The following is a 21,561-nucleotide window of genomic DNA, read 5'->3' as shown; positions in this document are numbered from 1 at the left end:
TTTTCGTCCTGGTCGCGGAACACTGGACCAGCTCTTTATCCTCTCCAGGATACTTGAGGGTGCATGGGAGTTTGCCCAACCAGTCTACATGTGTTTTGTGGACTTGGAGAAGGCATTCGACCGTGTCCCTCGGGGTGTCCTGTGGGAGGTGTTGCGGGAATATGGGGTGTCTGGCCCATTGCTACGGGCCATTCGATCCCTATATAGCCGTTGCAAGAGCTTGGTTCGCATTGCCGGCAATAAGTCGGACTCATTCCCGGTGGGTGATGGGCTTCGCCAGGGCTGCCCTTTGTCTCCGGTTCTGTTCATAATTTTTATGGACAGGATTTCTAGGCGTAGCCAAGTGGCGGAGGGCTTTCGCTTTGGTGGCCTCAGAATCTCATCTCTGATTTTTGCAGATGATGTGGTTCTGTTGGCTTCATCGGGTGAGGGCCTCCAGCTCGCACTGGAACGGTTCGCAGCCGAGTGTGAAGCAGTGGGAATGAGGATCAGCACCTCCAAATCTGAGGCCATGGTTCTCAGCCGGAAAAGGGTGGAGTGCCCACTCTGGGTCGGGGATGAGTTCCTGCCCCAAGTGGAGGAGTTCAAGTATCTCGGGGTCTTGTTCCCGAGTGATGGGAGGAGGGAGCCGGAGATCGACAGACGGATTGGGGCTGCAGCTGCAGTAATGCGGACGCTGCACCGGTCCGTCGTGGTGAAGAGGGAGCTGAGTGTAAAAGCGAAGCTCTCAATTTACCGGTCGATCTACGTCCCTACCCTCACCTATGGCCACGAGCTGTGGGTAGTGACCGAAAGAACGAGATCGCGGATACAAGCGGCAGAAATGAGCTTCCTCCGAAGGGTGGCTTGCCTCTCCCTTAGAGATAGGGTGAGAAGTTCGGCCATCCGGGAGGGTGGACCCCAGGGTAACAGGTGAACTTGGCAGTGTGAGCCCAATGTAGCACTCGTGACCTTACTGACGAGGGGATGAAGAGTAGCCCTGGAGGGCCCGTTCCGAGATCTGGTTCAGTCTGTTGAGCCTCTCTAATCGCCAACTTGATCTCCCAGGTCAGGGCCCCAATAACACACGTGGGAGGAAGAATGGGGGAGTCCTGAGCTGTGTCTTCGGAGGCGGTGAATTGGCATGAGAGAGCGTTGGGCTTGACATTACTGGAACCTGGTAAATCTGGTAAAGAACAGGGCCCACCTGGCTTGCCTGGCGTTGAGTTGTTTAGCCGACCGAATGTACTCCAAGTTCTTGTGGTCAGTCCACGTCACAAATAGCTGGGCAGCGCCCTCCAGCCAGTGATGCCACTCTTCCAGGGCGAGCTTGATGGCCAGTAGTTCTCGATCTCCCACGTCATAGTTTCTCTCTGCGGGGGAGAGGCAGTGAGACAAGTAAGTACATGGATGAAGCTTACCGCCTTGTTGCTGGGAGAGCACCGCCCCACTCCCGCATCTGAGGCATCCACCTACACGATGAACTGTTGGCTGAGGTTGTGTTGGACGAGGATGGGTGCCGAGGCAAAGCGTTCTTTCAGGTGAGTGAAGGCCTGTTGAGTCGGTTCATCCCAGCAGAAAGGAACCTTGGGTAAAATGAGACAATTCAGTGGCAAGGCAAGTTTACTGTAGTCGCAGATGAAACGTTGGTAGAAGTTTGCAAATCCCAGAAAACTTTGAAGTTGCTTACGGTTAGACGGGGTCAGCCAGTTAACAACTGCTTGAACAGGGTCAGCTTTGAGATTACCTTGTTCGATGACGTAGCCCAGGAAGGAAACAGTAGTGACATGGAACTCACACTTCTCCCCTTTTACGTAGAGATGGTTCTCAAGAGGGGTTGAAGAACTTGCCTGACATGGCGGTGGTGTTCGGTGACAGAGCAGGAGAAGATGAGGATGTCATCCAGGTAGACAAAGAGGTTGATGAAGTCTCGGAGCACGTCGTTCACAAGGGCCTGAAAAACAGCTGGAGCATTGGTGAGACCAAACGGCATAACAAGATATTCAAAATGGCTGAGGTGAGTGTTAAAGGCTGTTTTCCACTCGTCCCCTTCTCTTATTCTTACCAGATGGTGGGCGTTGCACAGGTCCAACTTAATGAAGATGGTGACCCCCTGGAGAAGCTCGAACGCGGAGCTGCTGTATGTGACTCGTTGATGTACTTGTCCATGCTCTCACGCTCAGGCTGAGACAGGCTGGATAAGTGACTGGTCGTGAGTGGTGCGGCCGGTAGAAGGTCAATCCTGCAATCATATGGCCGGTGAGGGGGAAGCGAACGTGCCCTATCCTTACACACTTGCTTAAGGTCATGGTAAATAGGCGGTACGGAGGAGAGGTCTGGCGGCTCGGAGAACGGGAAATTGGTTAGCGGGTCCACGGAAGGTGTGGCGGCCTTTAAGCAGGACATGTGACATTCTTCTCCCCACCTCAGGATACTCTCCTTCTTCCAGTCAATCACAGGGTTATGTTGATGTAGCCAGGGATAACCAAAGACTAGCGGCGTGAGAGGAGCTTTGAACACATACAACTGTATGGCTTCAGAGTTCTTACCAGAGAGAGTCAGGGAAACAGGTTCTGTGATATGAGTGATGTCTGGGAGACGCTAACCACTAAGCTCTGTAACTTGAAGTGAATGCGGCAGAGGCTCCATGCTAAAATTTAACTTAAGCACCAGCAAGGCGTCAATAAAGTTCTGTTCTGCCCCAGAGTCAATCAGAGCCCTAAGAGAATGAGTCTTGAGTTGCACAGTTAATTTTGCTGCAATCATGAGCCGTGGAGGAGACCGTGAACAGGAGCCATCTCCGTGCGTCCCAGAGGCCTCTGGGTAATGTAGTTTCCAGTTCCCTGATGTGCTCGTAGGCGCTCGTCTACCTTCACACAGTGTAATCACATCAGAGAGAGTCTTAAGTACATCCCTCATAATTAGTTCATTTTTCAGTTCATCGCAAACATTATTCAACAGGGTAATCATCAGTGCCGACTGCCCCCACCCGGTTTCTTCAGCCAACGTCCAAAACTCGACCGAGTACTCCGCCATACTCGACTTCCCCTGCTTTATGTTCAACAATCGGTGAGCGGCTGTCTCCGCCCTGGTGCCTTTTTCAAAAACACTTTTAAATTTAACAAGGAAGTCTTGGTACGTGATCTCAGGGTAAGTTCTTAAAACGGCTTGCACCCAGTTTAATGCCTGCCCACGTAGCAGCTGAACAGGCAATTTTGGCTCCATCAGTTTCATAGGTCCTCCGTAACTGTCTGGATTCCATTGTCACCTGGGTCAAAAATCCCGCACACCTGTGAAACTCACCCGAGAAAGACTCTGCCTCGGGTAATGATCGGTCCGTGGAGGAGATAGCTGGTGCAGGCGCCGGAGGTTCGGAAGCCGGTAAATGTGGAGAAGCAGACAGAGGAGGAGTGGATGGGCTCACCAAAGGTATTTGGTGAGCGTAGCCAGTTGCTGGTTAATGTGCCGCAGCATTTATTCGTGGCGTTCCAAGATTGCTTCTGGGGTTGAGTCCGCTGAGTCCATGCTGGCTGGATCGTTATTGTTATGGTTGTATGTAGAGGACTCACTTGCAGGACTCCAGGATCAGATTCACACGAGAGAGTTGTATTTACAAGTCCACCAAGTGTATATACAAAAAGGTGCAGGGGAGTGCTTTGTACAACAGAGTGAGGGACGGGGCTCCAGGGAAATCCAAGGGGAAGGCACGCGTTCTCCAAACAATCCACACACAGCAGGATCTCACTCCAACACTCGCCACTCGAGAATCACACGGGGAAGAATCCAGGAAGTCTGTAGACAGCGAGATGTGGTTAAATACAAAGTACAAAGAAACACTTAACTGAACTTGCTGTGGCTTGACTTTCACTAACGCGTGGCAGACAACGATCCAGCGAAGAACAGCAGTCACCTCCTGGCTTAAATGCTCATAACCTTGATTAGGCTCAGGTGTCTCCTTTCTCTGAGGGCGTGGGCCGAGGGCATGAATCTGTCCCACCAACAGAAAGAGAATGGAAGTGAGAGAGAAAGATAGAAACCGCTGATCAGCGTCCAGACCTGACAAACACAATGCACTGAATCTCTTGAATGTCCAGTATATTCTAATCAGTACAATTTAAGCATTCACTGAACCTACAGTATCTACACCTCTACACAATTATCACATGTAAATATAACAATCATCACTTCCCAACATCACACCAATATAATGAACTGTAACACAGAGGTGAAGGCTCTGACACAAGAAAGTCCCACAATCCCATTTGAACAGGCAGGAAACAAGAATACCTGCATATGTGAGGCAACAGAAAGGACCTAATGCCCCAAAGTTAGGAAAAGTTGACAATTACATGGTCTTCAGTGCCCTCTAGTGGCTAAATAACCCAACTGCGGTGCACAGATCCAACCCGCAACAAAGGCTACCGTGGTAAGTCACATGCCTCTACCAATCTCGACAAATCTCCTAGCATAAACCCCCTGTAATTATTGTCAAAGTACAACCCGTGCTATAAGTAGAAATGGATTCGTAGAACTGGAGGGATTTTGTCTCACATTTGTGCAGGAACGCACACGGCTGGAGATCGCTATTCCCCCCGCACTCATGGGTCGTGTCCAAATTCATGGGCTGCATCCTCTTGAGGACCCGGCCTTCGCGGTCAACGTGGGCCGGGTCCTCAGAAGGTCGGGTAGGCCGGAAGTAAACGGCTGGGGAAATTGGACAGTCCAGCCTTCTGATTTGCGTCACCGCTGTCTGGGTGGAGTTTAATAAACTCAGCCGTCTGCTCCTTGCTATCTAAAATATAACAGGACACTGGAGTAAATTCTCGACCGTCTCATACTTCTGTTCAATCAGTTTTCTGTTTGACTTTTATTCAGCTGTGTAAACACCAAGGAAGAACCCACCCGGGGGATTAATAAAGTTTTATTTTATCGAATCTAATAACTTTAATCTCAGCCAAACCGATTTACTCACGAACAAATAAAACACTGAAAAAAGCCCAACAATAACATTTTTAGGTTGTCTAAGTGACTTATATATTACGTTTAACCTGAGTAGTGAAAGTCCGCGATGATCTGAACATGATGTGCCGGGAGTTGTGCCGTTCTCGGCGGCTCCAGTGACCCTCGAGCTCCCGGCTAGCTATCAAGCTGGTGGGTAACAGACGTCTCCGAAAACGTCGAAGCACTTTTGCAAATATGGGATATCTTGATAAACCGAGCAGATATTTGATGTTTACACAACTACTTTCTCGCCTGAAAATATGTTAAAAGTTTATTTTGTGACCCAGAAAGATTAGTAAGAGTAATTTTAAAACTTAGTAGCGGCCGCCATTGTTGGAAACTGGAGTTTGGCTGGGCCGCGCTATGAATTCTGGGATATGGTGGGCCACGAAGGACACACCCGACCCATCCTTCAAATTCGGGGAAAATGAGGACGCATTTGTCGGCTGCATTCGGAGGAGTCTACGAATTTGAACAGCCTTCGGCGCGTCGCTGTGACGTAATCGGTCTACAAATGCGGCCTCAGGAGGAAGCAGCCCATGAATTTGGACACGACCATGGAGAAAAACATGCCTAGTGCTCCCAGGACTCGTGATACGGCAGGACCGTCATAAAAGCATGTGAGGTCATCACCGCAGCAAACAGTAAGAACAAAGTGGAACTTATCGGCAGATATTTCCAGTGAGTGCACTTATAACTATGTGACTGAAATAGAAGGAGACTTTTGGACATGAATTTTTTGTTAAATGGGGTGTTCGTAAGTCAGGGTTCCACTTTATATATATAGCCAATCATTAGAGATAGGTTGATCATATTTAAGATCGAAGAATTAATTAATGGCAGGACTTCTTTGAGCAGTTTTGTAGGAATGGGGTCTAAAAGACACGTTGATGGTTTGGAGGAAGTAATTATAGAAGTTAACTCAGAAAGATCAATTGGAGAAAAAGAGTCTAACTTAACATCAATGGTACTAAGAGTAGCTGTAGATAATATTACATCTGTGGGATGATTACTGGTAATTTTTTCTCTAATGATAAAAATTTTATTTGTGAAGAAGTTCATGAAGTCATTACTAGTTAATGTTAAAGGGATGGTTGGCTCAACAGAGCTCTGACTGTTTGTCAGCCTGGCTACAGAGCTGAAGAGAAACCTGGGGTTGTTCTTATTTTCTTCAATCAGTGATGAATAGTAAGATGTTCTGGCTTTGCGGAGGGCTTTCTTATAAAGCAGCAAACTATTTCTCCAGGCTAAATGATGATCCTCTAAATTTGTGACTCTCCAGCTTACGAGTCGTCTGCTTTAGGCTACGTGTCTGAGAATTATACCACGGAGTCAGGTACTTCTGATTTGAGGTTTTCATAGGAGCTACAGTATCCAGAGTTAGTCTGTGTGGTATCACAGTACTGGATACTGAAGAGAAGTTGATGAGCAGCGTTCATACATAAGTGTCGCTGCCCTCTAGTGACGGCAGTATGAAGGGCAGCAGTGACACTAAAAGTGTGTGTGCTGCAGGGTGCCCAACGTGGCTGGGATGGTGCTTTTCATGTGGATTTCATAACATTTTTTCATCCAGTTTCATTGCAGCCGGTGTGAGTACAACGGTTTAAAGGTGGGAAGTAACAAGGAGTTTTAGCATTTACTAGAATCTAACCAATCTTTACACAGATTCCTTTAAACAAATGAAAGGAACAGAGTGATCATTCTTTGACCCTTCGAGCACAGGACACTAAAACAATGAAACATAAACTTTAACTTAAAGTACTAAGAACCAAAAGTGACATTTTAGGATTGGACTTTATTAGTTTTAACTGAATTCTATCCACATATTTTGGTTGACTTGAACAGAAGATTAGAAAATAACTTCATCTTCCTATGTTTTCTTCATGTTTGATTTCATTAACATGGCTTAGTTTTTCCTGAATGTCCCAGTCCGGTGGGTGAACCTGTGGACCATCCTGGACCTGATCTGCTGCAGGTTCAAGCCATAGATGATGGGATTGACGAGGGGTGGGACCACCAGGAACTGAGCAGCTAATGCATTCTGCAGGGCCTTCATTGTACTGCCGCCGCTGTAACGAGAGTACATGGTATCAAACATCAGTGAGGTGGTGAAGACCAGCAGTGTAATGAGGTGTGGCAGACACGTCTGCATGAATTTCCTGCGGTCGGCTTGAGATCTGATGGCAGCTCGTATCAGGTGGACGTACGACACCATGATTAGTGCAGTCTGTGACAGGTGTGAAAATATCAACATGAACGCATAGATATTGTTGAGGGTCGAGTCAGAGCATGACAGTTTGACCACCTCCCAGTTAGTGCAGAATATCTTGGGGATGTGGCGTCCGCAGAGCGGCAGCCTGGCGGTCAGGACGGTGCCCACGGCCGTTTCAAAAACTGAGAAGCACCAGGTGAGCATCAGAAGCTGGGCTACCTTCTGAGCTGTCATCAGCATCCGGTACTGCAGTGGTTTGCAGATGGCGATGTAGCGGTCATACGCCATGACAGTGAGACTGGTACACTCAGAGAAAATATAACTATAAGTGACAAACATCTGCCCCAAACAGGCCGTGTACGTGATGACATAAGAGTTGGTCAGAAGGTCATGAAGCAGCTTTGGGTAGAAACTCGAAGCTCCACAGATCTCATTAAAACAAAGGCTGCACAAGAAGATGTAGATCGGCTCGTGGAGCGTTTTATCCAGGCTGATGGTGATGATGAGGGTCAGGTTTACAGACACGGTGAAGAGGTACGACATCAGAGCGAAGGCAAAGTAGATCTGACGGTTTGTCAGCGAGTCGTTCAGACCCTGAAGCACAAACACAATTTCAAAGTTATTCTCCATCCTGTAACGAGCTGCTAAAGGATCATCAACTCTTCATCATGTCAGAGTTTAAACACAAGCTGCACCGAGTCTGTATTCACTTCAAAACTATTCTTTAAACAGAGTAACCATAGAAAAACATAAATTCAATCTTAAGGGAGGCAAGGAAAACAAAACTCAATGAATCGCACAGTGAAGGATGGGAACTTGTACTTGTTTCACTTCAGAAAGACTAAACAGAGTTCACATTGAGGAGCTCATCCTGTACAAAAGTGAACCACAGTGACATAAAAGAGATCAACATTTAACCTCCGTTCTTCATGTTTTCTGACATTTTCATTCAGATCTGCTTTAGACGCTTAAAGAAGCTCTTACATAAAGAAAAAAGGCTCGACAAAGAGAAGACATGATCTCAGGTGCCACCTTACCATCAGGCATAGAAACTTAAAGCACATGAGGACCTAATCTCAGTTTTTAATGTTTTCTTTTTCTAATCAAACAAACAAACAAAAAGATCCAGCTGAGGTGGAATACACAATTATCATTTTAACATCTGCAGAAAAAACTTATTTAATTGCTGTGATTTCAAAGGGAAAAAAACTACTTTTAATCCTATGAGTAATTTATATACAAAGTTCTTTCTATTTCAACTGTCGGGTTGCAAAACAGGGAATCAGCAATTAAAACTGCACACAGCATTTCTGTCTTTACCTCTCAACATAAAAAGTCATTAATTAAGACAATCAACAGTATACAGATGAGTTTCTTTAAACATCATAAGCTTGCAGCATGAGGAAAAGAAGCACTTTACATCTGTGCAATGAAGCTGGACTCAGCAACTCATTTAATAAACAGCAGAAACCGTCTGAGGCTCTGTCAGTCTGCTCTCACTGAGGCAGACTCTGTTACACCCTTAACTGTGAAACAGTCAAACAGAGAGTGAGAGTGAGTGAGAAAAACAACTCCAGGTCATCAGCACAGATTCCTCATCAACAAGAGCAAGTCAAATGACAGCAGCAGTCATCCTGTAAGAGGGACAACAAACATCAGCTTCACAGAGCAGTGTGAAGGTGTCTGTGATCCACACGGGAAGCTGCTCTTCTACACCTGACAAAAGGACGGACAGGTGGAGAGAGAAATCTGCTGACGCCACGCCCTCCCCTCATGAACATGCCCAATAATAGAAAAACAGTATTGTTAAATTCTGGGCAGCCAACTGTTCAACTGGGGCCCAAAAACTTTTATAGTAAAAATTAAGTATTTAGAGTTTATTCTTGCAGATTCCAGGAAGGAATCAGTATAAGATTACTAGCAACCACCACAACTGGCTTCATTAAATGTGGACAAGTACTCTGATTCCCTCTCAAATGAAGGAACACCTTACCCTGTCTCTAAGGAAGAGGACAGCCCACAAGTTGCATCACCTGAACCCTGTTGTATGCCAAGAGTGAACAAGACATCAATTCACTGATCCACACCACCAGGATACACAGCAATGACATCGGAAACAAAGAAATTCTTCCTGGCACGGCGTAGGATCTCCACACAATCCTGGTAGTAATGAAGCTTGGCTATGATGGCCCGCGGGTTACCACCCGGCCTTCTCGGGGCCAGACTCCTGTGTGAGCGGTCGACAATAACATCTTTTTCCATACCCAGTGCTTCACGGAGTAGCGCGGATACGGCCGTGGTGGAGCTCGAATCCGGGCCCTCCGGGACCCCTATGATACGGATATTAGATCTCCGCATCCTGCCTTCCATGTCATCGCATTTATCCTTCAGGTCAGATAGCTCCTTCCTCAAAGTCTTCACTGTAGATTGCAAGGTGACCACCTCATCGCTCCACATTGACAGCCCGTCCTCCACTTCTTTCACCGTGGCCTTAACTCCATCCATTTCAGCGCGCGCTGCCGCCATATTGTTAGCAATCTCATTTCTCACTTCTTGCACGTCAGCCCTGATGTTATCAAAATCTTCTTTCAGTGCATTCCTGAGTTCTTCTTTTAATGCCACGCTGATATCGTCTTTGATGGATTGAAGAAGCTCCAATTTCAGGGCATCAGTGTCCACAAGGCGCCTATCGCTCCGCTGAGCCCGTTCCTCAATGGTCGCTGAGCCGGGCGCCGCCCTTGGGCTACCATTGGTATCCTCGCCCGAGGATGTGCCGGGCCTAGCCGCTGTTCCTCCGGTGTACTTGTATTTCCTTAGGTTAGATGCCATTTTGTCTCGAATGAAGCTTTAATACAGTGTATAAAACTGTTAGCTTCCCCTGTGTTATAAAATGAGGCTTCGTAGGTTGAAAAAAAAAAACTATTTCTGAAATTCGGTCAGCGGGAGCCTTCGGAAACACGTCCTACTCCATTGCCGGCTCGCTAGCGCCCCCCCAAATCCACACTTTTAAGCTTAAATTTCAAAACTTACATTAACTACTGATTTTATCTACTGTTCTGATTTTATCTGTTTTGATTTTATATACTGTTTTGTTTGTTTGTTTGTTTGTTTATTTGTTAATTTGTTTGTTTGTTTGTTTGTTTGTTTGTTTGTTAATTTGTTTGTTTGTTTGTTTGTTTGTTTGTTTGTTTTAATCAATTTTAAATCCTGCTTTTTAATTGTTTTTGTTTCTAATGTCTCTGTAAAGCACTTTGAATCACCTTGTTGTTGAATTGTGCTATACAAATAAATTTGCCTTGCCTTACCACGGCTACTTTATTCTTCCTCAGTCAAACAGCAGCACTGGTGCTATTGTTTTGCCCCCTGAGCTCCAGGTGTTGTGCCAAAAAGTGATTGTCAGCCAGAAAGTGATTGCCGCTGTAGCGCCCAGATTACTTACAGCTACTTCCGTGCAACTAATATAACCTGCGGTAAGCTGAAGACAGCTTCAACCGCCTGTTTGTTGAAAAATAGTAACGCGACCGCATTTTCTTGTTAGTAACGGTAACGGGGTTGTAATGATAGAAATAGAAATTAGTTAGATTACTCGTTACTGAAAAAAGCAACGCCGTTAGTAACGCTGTTATTCCCATCACTGATTGTCACTGTGTCAGAGTCGCATCATCACAGACGAACATAATCTGTTGAAAATTAAACACTGCTGTGCAGCCAACAATGCCAACCCTGGCAGTCGATGTTGAACAGAAATGAATGAAGCCTGAACCAACGTGTTGTTGGTGGAAAAATACAAGCAACTTTCTTACTGAGGCAGGCAGCCAGCTGAAGCATCACACATGCTTAACATGTGCTCAGCCTTCAGACACTGTTTCTTCGTGAATGTGAATTAATTTTAGTCGAGGTTTACTTTGTAGAGACACAACAGACAGCTCGAGTGGACTCATCTGGAGTCCAGCTCTGACATCTGACATTGTTCTTGTTGAATGTGCAGTTAGTTTTCATTCAGACATGAAATGACAGATTCCTTTCTTTCTTATTTTAATAGAGGATTTTTAAATTTAACAACACACAAGTATTCATACAGAGGACAATCACAAACCAAAACCCACAACATCTCTAATATTTGATTTTTATTTCAGCGTGAACTAGAATCACCCCACCTGCTAATGATTTATTTTCTAATGTGGACCACAAGAATGAAGCTCTTGAAACTGTTTTGTTTGAATAGAGATGAAAAGAACAGCGAAACGTTACAGCTGCAGTGACCGTCAGCATGCTGCATGTGTTTCAGGCACTTCCTGTAGGCAGGGTTGGGGCTCATTGGCTGCTACATACACTGGATGATATGGCAATGACCCTGTTGCCACTAGGTGGCACTGTGACTGTAACTGAATACTGGCGGGTAGCTGTGCTCAGGCTGGGACTCGCATGCAATGGGGTCAACTGAACAATTTATTATACACAGCAACTTAAAATTTCATATCTAAATATCAAAATTTGCCACAGTTCCCATGACACACCTCCATCACAGCATGAAGAGGTCGGCACATCAGACTCTTCATAGTCTTCTGAAAACTGATCTGTTACAACTCAAGCAGGAGTTTGTTAAAATGTATCTTGATGGACAGAAATATGCAGAGAAATATTTAAATTTTAATTGACTTCCTGTTAAATAAAAGTTCAATTAAGAAAACTTTATTAGCAAAGATGCCAAAATGGAATTCAAAATGGCTGATTTCCTGTTGGGTTTGGATGCATGTATGTTCTTTTTTACATGTATGTTCTGAAATTAATGTATTTATTAAATAAACTGTGTTTTATATATTGAGCTCCCAGTTTATTTATTCTTAGCTTTGTGTGAGGAACCTGATGACACCAACACCTGGACCTAATAACACACAGCGATACAAGCTTTTCTTTTAAAAGACTCAACGCCAGTTAGCACTGATCAATAAACTCTGAGAGAGAAACTGTGTAATGTTATCTGAAGACAGCAACATGAGCTCCCAAATCCCCTTAGCTTTCACTTTAACATCTTCAAGTTTTAAGTCAATCATCCTGCAATGCAAGTGTTCCAATATTAAAATACAAGTTTTTTCCTCTGGGAATTTTAAGATCCTGAGCTGTTAATGAGCAGTGCGTCTCACAGAAATCTTTGCATGTGAAGATGCTTCAGAGCTGATGTTTCTGATGCATGACCTGTTGGAAAACAGAGAACAGCTCTGGCTGAGTCATCAGGGCGCGACAGAGATTCGTGTTGTCTCGGTTTTATTGTCTGGAGCAGAGCGGAGCTGTTTTGGGAGACCCTGCCCAGTTGGGTCGGTGTCAGGGGATCATCAGGTAACTCGTTGCCTGTAAATCTCAGAGTTTGGAGCTCACACCAGTTTACAGACAAAGACAGAGAGATAAGAGGGGAGATAAATACTCCAGCGCTACTGAAACCATGGAGGAAACGAGGACACGCCAACAATACAGGATGTTATTACAGCAGAGGCTCGGAGAGAAGCTTCACCATCAGATACCATCTGTAATTTCTAGAAATACAAAGAAAACAGAAAAGCTCCAAAATTAATGAGACCACAACACCACAAGTCACCCTATTGGTCTAAAACATAAGGTTGCTAAAGGATGGTTCACAAAGTGCAAAAACCTGACGGAGCATTTGATGTTCAAGCACGTCGTCTGTGGTTACACTATGTTTGTGTCGGTCTGATTGGTGGGAAATATTTTTGCCTTGTGTAACATGAGTGGAACTTGATCAGGGTTGGGGGGTGCCGCCCCAGGTGTATCCATCATCGGGAACCTTCTTGAGGGGCATGGGGGATCTGAGTAAAGCCAAATCACATGAATCTGGGTGCAGCAAGAAGCCAGAGAAAACACTGCTGGCCTCATTGCTGACATACATGCCGTTGGTTACCATATCCTTCACCTGAATCCACACCCAATCTCCCCTCAGCAGGTGAAGGACAACTGACTGTGAGGTGGTCGCTAACTGGCTGGCCTCTGTGGTTTTAATAACTGGCATGAAGTTACGAAAGAGGCCGATTTTCAGGACTTTGTCAAAGACGGTGACGTGATAGCTGAAGACATAGGTGCCATTGATGGGGGCGATGTAGATGCCGGTGCTGGGGTTGTAATTCTGCTGGATATTGTAGAAAACATAGGAGAAAACCACGGGGGTGTTAGGTGAGGGAAAGCTGGTCGTCAGGCCTGCAGCAAAGGCCGACTGGATGGCGGGCATGCAGGGACCTGGAGGACCCATCATCCCTATGTGCCCCATGTCTCCCTTTATCCCCTGGGGCCCTCTTTGGCCCACGGTGCCCATTGGTCCCACATCACCTTTGACTCCTGTATCTCCTTTTTCGCCTTTATGTCCATCGGCTCCATCTATACATCTGCACTCCCCCTGTGGCCCCAGCTCTCCTTTCTCACCCACAGAGCCAGGAACACCAGGGGGCCCAAACTCTCCCATCTCACCCATGACACCTTTGGGACCCGGCATCCCCGGGGTGCCAGGTAGACCTCTGGATCCTGCAGGGCCTATCAAACCAGTTGGTCCCTGAGTTCCAGGGATGGACTTGCAATTATCAGGACAGACACCATCATCTCCTCTAGGACCCGGATCCCCCTGAAGACCCACAAAACCTTGCTCCCCTTTTTCACCTGCAGACCAAGAAAAATAGGATAAGGAGGTGTTCTGAGGCTCGATGGGTGAAGCACCCGATGACTGCCTCATCACTCACCTTTGAAGCCCTGCAGTCCTCTGAGTCCTGCAGGCCCCTGAGGTCCCCAGTCGCCCTTATCCCCATCATGGCCTTTTTGTCCTAAAGTTTGAACACAAAACAGATGAAGTCAGGTGACTCACACCATGGTAAACATTTAGTTATAGCAAAACAGAAAATCACAAGTAGAGTCCAAGCAGTTTAGGGCACTAAGAAGATAACACACATTTCTTTTTACTACAGCGGCCCCTAGTGGTTAAATGAAGAATTTTTCAGACAAGTTCATAAAGAGAAGACAGTCAATGATGCAGAAACAGGAGCAGCTTCAAACCTTTTATAGTTTCCACTGCTCGTAACAGGAACTGATCATCTATCATCCAATAATTTAACTTCAGCCTCTCACAGCAGCTTTCGGGGCGACTAACACAGTCAGCATGCAGGAATATTTAAGAGCTAAACCAGGAATTTGTGTTTCTTTTTGCTCTCGTGGTAAATGCTATAAAAGATTCAAATTTGAAGTGGTGTTTTTGATTGGCTGTAGGTATTTTGGGAAAAACTGTTCAAATAGATTAAAATAAAGTAAATAATAATAATAATAATGGCTGTTCAGGTGATACAACGTAATAGATAAACAATTAAATGACAGAAGAGTTCCTGATTTTTCATGATCTACTAGAGAAATTATTATTTATATAATAACAGGACAGTGTGGAGAATGAGCTATCAGAACTCTTTCTGGAACATTTATTTATTATAATTTAAGCCCAAACAGTCGTGCTAACAGTCATTTACTATGGCCACGTCTTTGTCCTGTAGAAAAACGGACACATACAGTTTAAATTAAACTTATTGTTCCCATATTAAGAAAATTAACATAAATTACAGATTAAATGTGGAGTTAAACTTCTCTAAACTGAGACAAAGGAAAGCTTCTCTTCTCGGGAGCACTGAAACATAATTTCGTGAGGGATTCTGATTCTGAAATTCAAATCGTCCTGTTTGTGGCTCACAGTGTAAAGTAGTTTGACATTCCTTCACATAAAATGTTTTTTTAAATCCCATTTAGATTTCCAATCATAGGAATGAGATGCTTGGCCAGGTACAAAGATTGCTTTGGTGAAAAGAATCAGTGTCCAATCAGTGAGCCACATCTTGCAAAATTAGTTTTTTTCTACCTGACAGAGACTCTTAAAGAAGGAAAAATGGAAATATTGGGACTACTGAGCCTGCTTCACAGCATTCCCCATCAGTAACCTTTGGCTCCTTGGCTGCCCACGAAACCTGGAGGACCTCTGAACCCAGACATGCCTCTTTCCCCAGCACTACCAGGAATACCTGACGGGGAGAGCAACAGACTGATTAACCGACAAAGCAACAATAGCTGCAGTTCATTCACTGTCCAACAGAGGCCGAGGTAAATCATGTTAATTTAAGCATGTGTGCAGACTGATACACAATCTGTAAGCTTCTCATATTCATCATGTTTTTCTTTATTTATTTTCGGTCTGATGGAAATAAAATAATGTAAAAATGTTCTGTGTGGTCTGTAATGTCATGATATAGATCCAGGTTACCTGGCAGCCCTTCGTCTCCGCGGTTTCCTTTGGGCCCTCTGGTGTTCTGGCACCGAGTGCAGACACAAAACCAGGGGATCTGCTGCTCGGGGACGCTGGACTGAAGGAGCATCTGGCAATAAGCATCCTGGTCACTGACAGCTGCTGGGTCAAAGGTGAGGACAGGGGACTGGGTCCCATTTGTTAACATGACAACCGGAAGGAACATCACCGCCAGCAGGGCATGAAGAAGAAAGGTCACCATGGTCTGCAGAGAAAAAGGAGATGCTTGAACTTCCTCCTGCTGCTGATGTCAGTTTGTGCAGGGCTCTGAAGCTGTGTTAGAGTTTCCTGGAAGGATGTGAGCATTTCATCGGGGAGTTAAAGGACGGTCAGCCAGCGACGGAGGTCAGGAGCTTCCATGAACTCTGGTTAACTCACCGATGAGGGCTTGTACATTTGCCACGAAAATAAAGAATACATCTTCATTTTTATTTGAAAAAACAGTGCCCTGGAGTCCTCGGGTCACTTTTAAAATAAGATTTTATCTTCTGGAAACTTTCTGTCTTTTCAAATCTGTTCAAAGAGGGTTTTATTCAGTACGATCTGCCTAAAATCTGTCCGTGTTATCAAATTATATTATGTCTATATTTAAGTACAGTAAACTGTTTTTGTGTTAAATATTATTTAGTTAAGTCTGGTTTTGTGTCATTAATTCGTTTTGAAATGTTACAAACATGCTTTGGTGTCCTGTGTTTGTCGTCTAGTGTTTGAAAATGCATTTTATACAAATTAGTAAAAATAGTTACTCGTTTTTTCCTGGTTTAAAGGTTTTAAAGAAACTCACCTTGTCGTGTTTCTCGCCTTCTGCCTTTTCTCTGAGTTCACCTCTCACAGCAGCTAATAAAACACCTGGACCACGCCCACCCGGTGCCCCACCCACGTGTGTGTGTGTGTGTTAGTCTGCATTTCATGTTTTTGACTGTACTGAAAATGTGACCTCATTGCAGCCTCACAGGTGTCAGATGACAGGGCAGACACACACACACACACACACACACACACACACACACACACACACACACACACACACTTACAGTTTGCAGCTGTTTGTGATCAGCAGAATGATGTCAGACCCTCATCTCCTCCTCCTCCTCCTCCTCTTCCTCAGTGGTGCACGACGGTCTCCGCAGCGTGTGCGGTTACAAGTACAGTTTTTACAGGTTGTTACTGAAACATCAAACCAACAACACGAAGGAGAAATATCATTTAAATAAAACACAACATGAGAACAAAATCAGAATAAGTCAGTTAAAGCCAAAAAAGAAAGCTGCTCAGGTGAGTGGAGGAGGCCCTGATAGGCCCAGGTGTAACTATAATCCTCTGATGTACGATCCAGCAGGTTGACTGAAGGTCGTCATCGGATCCCGCACAAACAAACGCTCCATAGGTGGGACCTCATTAAAGCCGCACCCTGGGAATCAGGATGTGGGTCAACTATACAGCAGAGCGGGTGATACACCCACGACGTGATGGCTCAGTTTCAGGACTGGACTCCCCAAAACTCCCAGCTTCACATGCAAGGACAAAGAAAAAAAGGCTACATGGGTGGAAATCGATCCCTCCCGATGGCAAAGGCCTGTATCTGTGCTTCCTGCTGTTTTACTGGCACAGGCCTTATAACATAACACTGTCAATCATTATAATATGACCTCAGAAAAAGGAGAAGTTTTAGGGCCTGAGTGAACTTCCTCTTTTATGGGCAATAAGACGTTTTATACGAAGGAGATAACAACATACAAGATCTATACGTTACAAACCTCCTTGATGCCATGAAAGGCACATTATACAATACAGAAACATGACTGTTAGAAGTTTTAGTTTTCAGGTATCAGAGGTATAATCAGCTAGAGCAACTTTAGGAACTGCTGCCACGAATTGTGGAGCAATGAGTGAAACCCTGAAGGAGGCAGGTAGTCCAAGAAGCAGAAAAGCAGAGAAAGAAGAACTGCAGACGGCGCCGTCCACAGAGAAGTTCCTCCCCCCACCAAACACTAGACGGCGGATAAACGTGCAGACCATCGTGTTCGGTACATGACCAGTTCAGGAGATCTGTACGACGTCCAAATTTTAGATGTCCAACCGTGACACAACATGAAGTTCAACATCTTGGGCAGCTTTGACTGGATCGTCATGTGGACGTCTGTGACAGGTGCAGGAAATTTACATGATTAAAACATTTTTTATTTTAAAAATCCACGTTGTTGTTGTAAATACAGATTATTTATAAACAAACTTGATTTATCACGTGTTAGCCTGTAGATTTATTCACTACATGTGATTTTTTTTGTTATTATCTTACATTTTCCTGTTTTTCTTTAACTGGTTTACTTATTTCAATAAATCAACGTATTTGTTTTTTAATTAGGTTAAAACTGTCATTTATTAAAGTGTGTTATTAAACTGCCCCCAACTGCCTCCCTCTTCCCACTCCATCAAACCCCCCAGGCATGCAGGACCTTGGAGTGCAGGCATGTCACTGAGGTGCAGGAGAGGCCACCTGTTTTAAATGCAGCACGCAGCAAGACCACATATGAACAGGCAGAGAGAGGTATGGGGTCTTCATAACTCCGTTCTCTGTTCGCCATCGGGGGCAGGGGGCTGGGAGGAGTAGTTGGCCATCTGGTCTGGATCCGGGATGCTGGCTTCTTTGCTTGTATATGTGTGCATGAGGGTGGGAATGCGCGTTTATGTCTGTGTTTATATGTTATGTTTTTGTCTTAGACTCCACCTCTCTGTGAACATCTCCGGCCCTCCAAAGTGTGGAAGCCTATCTCCCCCCATCACACTCCCTGCCAGTGGCTGATGTCCTCAGGCGTCGGTGCGTTGGTGGTTTTTGGTGTCCGGTGCTGGGCCCTCAGGTATGTAACAGCTCATTCCTGGTGGCTGCTTGGAGGGGCCTGGCGCCTGTGACTCGGTCGGGCCCCTTCAGGGCCTGGGGCTCAGTCCTCTCTGGCACAGCTGGCTGCAGGCAGAGCCTGCGGGCATTTCACCCAGCAGCCCCCCGTGGCTTCTGCGCCGTGGCTGCTGGGTGACCCCTCATCTGGAACTGTTCACAGCTCTTTCAAGGAGGGTGGCTTTGCTGGCGCTCTGGTGGTCCTCCGTGGGCTCCCGCACTCTGGACGGCCTCTAGATGTCTGGGGCCTGGATCTCTTCCATGCCTGCTTCATGTCCCTGGGGGCAGGGCTATGACTCCCCACACCTACCGATCTACTATTAGACATTTACATGGAGAAACCTTATGGATACAAGCGCTCTCACACACACAGGTGGACAAAAAGGTATTCACAGACACACACTCTCTTGGCTGGCTGCTGCCTCCAAACATATCATGCATTGTCAGTCTTGTGTGCTGCTCAGTACGATTCAGTATTTATTATTTGCTGTTACCTGTGCTTATGCTAGTTGTTGTAGTTTCCCTACTCTGCTTTTTGCTTGTGTTTTTTTCTCAGCAGGTGGTGAATAAGATTTTCAGTGTCTTTTCTCTTTGTCCCTCTTCTCCTCTAGTTTATTCTTTCTGATTGTAATAATAAAATAAAAATAAATAATAAAGAGTGAATCAACTATGACAATCAAGTATAGGAAAAGGTCCACTTGGGAAAGTAAACCTGTTGGGCATTTTTCTTGGCCTTCAGACAACAGTTTTGATTGCTACAGTGCTGGACAGGGAAGGCATAATAAGAAAAAAATGTTAAACGCACCAGCGTCAAACAGAACGTGGATAAAGTTTGGATCCAAAAAAGAAAATCTTTAAAATGAATCAGAATATTACATTTTAATAGCCTTAACCTCAGAAAACCTTAACCTCCACTCTTTCTTACATCTTCTTCCACCTATCAGTGAAAAGCTGAACTTTCAGTAAAGTTACTGCATTAATGCTCGCTGCAGCATCAGCTGACGCACCGTGACCACAGCCAGAAGAAAGGAAGCGATGGTGGTGTGGCCTGAAAGCATTGTGCAGCAAGCTGCTGTCACACCGAATTACTCAGTGACCAGCAGAAACCACGGTCTCCATGGCTACAAGAACTTTGAAGAGTCACTCTGATTCCACATGAATAAAACATCTGATATATGAACACAAACACTGCCTGCTGCGTCAGCTTTAGGTTTTTCTGGCTAACACTTCTCTGACACTAACGTGAAACATGTTACAGGAAGCTAACGTGGCGCTGGGATCAGTGCCGTCTTGGACCGAGAGTTGACTTTTAGTTATTTCCACAAAAGATGAATTTAAGACTTTGAACAAAGTGAGAGAACTTTTCTGTTGAAGTAAACCTGCTGATGCTGTAAGAGTTACATCATCACTGTAACAGGTAGATTAAAGGTCACCTGTGCATGTAAACATTTCTGTCCCTGAGGTGTCTCCTCATTAGCCACAGTTTCCTCCAACTCCCTCTGATGCAACTATCTGTGAGTGCTTTTGACCAGAGAGACCAATCAGCCGGAGCGGACCTCAGCTCTGGTCTCAGAGGGCTGAGGACGGTAATGACCCCCCTCAGAGGACCCATCCATGAAGACACACCCTGCAAACTTCATACAGACTTTCTGAAACACTGCTCCAGCTTTTTCCTGATGTTGTAGAATGTGTTGTCCATATTTATGTGGACACCAACTCTGAACATCCACCAGCTCACTGCTGATCCACTTAGTGTTGCACTTTAGCCACATGCTAAGAAACAGAAAATAATATACACATTGAGGCATGAACTCAATTTGTTTGTCTGTGTGTGTGTATGCGACAGTGGGAAGGAAAAACTCCCTTTTAACAGGAAGAAACCTCCAGCAGAACCAGGCTCAGGGAGGGGCGGGGCCATCTGCTGTGACTGGTTGGGGTGAGAGAAGGAAGACAGGATAAAGACATGCTGTGGAAGAGAGACAGAGGTTAATAACAGATATGATTCAGTGCAGAGAGGTCTGTTAACACATAGTGAGTGAAGAAGAAACACCCAGTGCATCATGGGAATCCCCGGCAGCCTACGTCTATTGCAGCATAACTAAGGGAGGATTCAGGGTCACCTGGTCCAGCCCTAACTATATGCTTTAGCAAAAAGGAAAGTTTGAAGCCTAATCTTGAAAGTAGAGATAGTGTCTGTCTCCTGAATCCAAACTGGAAGCTGGTTCCACAGAAGAGGGGCCTGAAAACTGATACTAAAACACATGTACCTATTGTATACTTTAATACGAGGTGTAATGAAGACCTGAGGATTTTACCAGCAAACAACTCCATGACTGTGATGATAATGATGATGCAATATTCACATTTGTTTGTGTGTCTGTTATATCTAATCTATGGCAATCTAAGTATGGAACTGTAATTATATTAATAATATTACCGTTAAGGCGCATGAGTGTAAGAATCAACTTGTTAAGAATCTGTAAGAAATACTTCTCTTCATCTGTTTTAAAATTCATCTTGAATCTATTGGTATCATTTTTATGTGCTTGCACTCTGTCTGTCATGGTCCTGGGTCGTTGACCCAGCGTTTTGCGTTTTTTCTGATCTGTATTAGTTAGGGTTAACCTGAAGTTTGGTGTATTGTCAGCCCTACCTGTGTCTGTCCTTGGTGCTCTGTTCATGTCCCCGTGTTGTGTTGTACATCAGTCTGTTTCCTGTTTTATTTTGAAGGCTCGTGTTCTGGATTTCCTGTTCTGTTCTGAAGGTCTGTGTCTGTTGTTATTGTGTTCAGCTTGTGTCCTCCGGTCCCCAGGTGTATTAGGTTCAGCTGTTCTTCCCTCCTGTGTGTGATTACCTGATTACCTTGTGTGTGTATATTTAGTGGGTGTCGGTCTGTGTTCGTTGTCGGCTTGTCTGTGTTCATCCATGTAGCTCTGCGTTCTATGGTGTTCCTGTCTCTGCGTCTCTCTGCCCCGCACCCCTTTTGTATGGTCTCAGGTTTGTCATTTAGTTCTCCCAGTTTAGGTTTCTTCAGTTGTTTTGTCATGCCTCACTGCCTGTTTCTGCCATTGTCACTTTGTAAATAAACATCACTCGTATCATCAGTCACTGCTGCATTTTGGGTCCTCCCTTTCCTCCACA

At 45.2% G+C, this 21,561-nt stretch overlaps 2 protein-coding genes across 2 annotated transcripts; both read right to left on the bottom strand.

Annotated features, from left to right (window-relative positions):
- Positions 1 to 6,886: 6,886 nt before the first annotated feature.
- LOC113036270 (olfactory receptor 4S1-like) lies at positions 6,887 to 7,822 on the bottom strand. The gene has a single exon (XM_026192489.2). It carries the CDS (start codon positions 7,820 to 7,822, stop codon positions 6,887 to 6,889), a length of 936 nt encoding a protein of 311 aa, XP_026048274.2.
- A 3,388-nt stretch (positions 7,823 to 11,210) lies between these two features.
- LOC113036411 (uncharacterized) lies at positions 11,211 to 15,981 on the bottom strand. Its single transcript, XM_026192747.2, has 4 exons — positions 15,486 to 15,981; positions 15,166 to 15,246; positions 13,933 to 14,013; positions 11,211 to 13,852 (listed from the first exon to the last, which is right to left on the bottom strand). Exons 1-4 carry the CDS (start codon positions 15,727 to 15,729, stop codon positions 12,948 to 12,950), a joined length of 1,311 nt encoding a protein of 436 aa, XP_026048532.1. The 5' UTR covers positions 15,730 to 15,981; the 3' UTR covers positions 11,211 to 12,947.
- Positions 15,982 to 21,561: the final 5,580 nt, after the last annotated feature.

Source organism: Astatotilapia calliptera, chromosome 14, assembly GCF_964374335.1.
Source record: "Astatotilapia calliptera chromosome 14, fAstCal68.1, whole genome shotgun sequence".
NCBI lineage: Eukaryota > Metazoa > Chordata > Actinopteri > Cichliformes > Cichlidae > Astatotilapia > Astatotilapia calliptera.
This window is presented reverse-complemented; position numbering and strand designations above follow the sequence as displayed.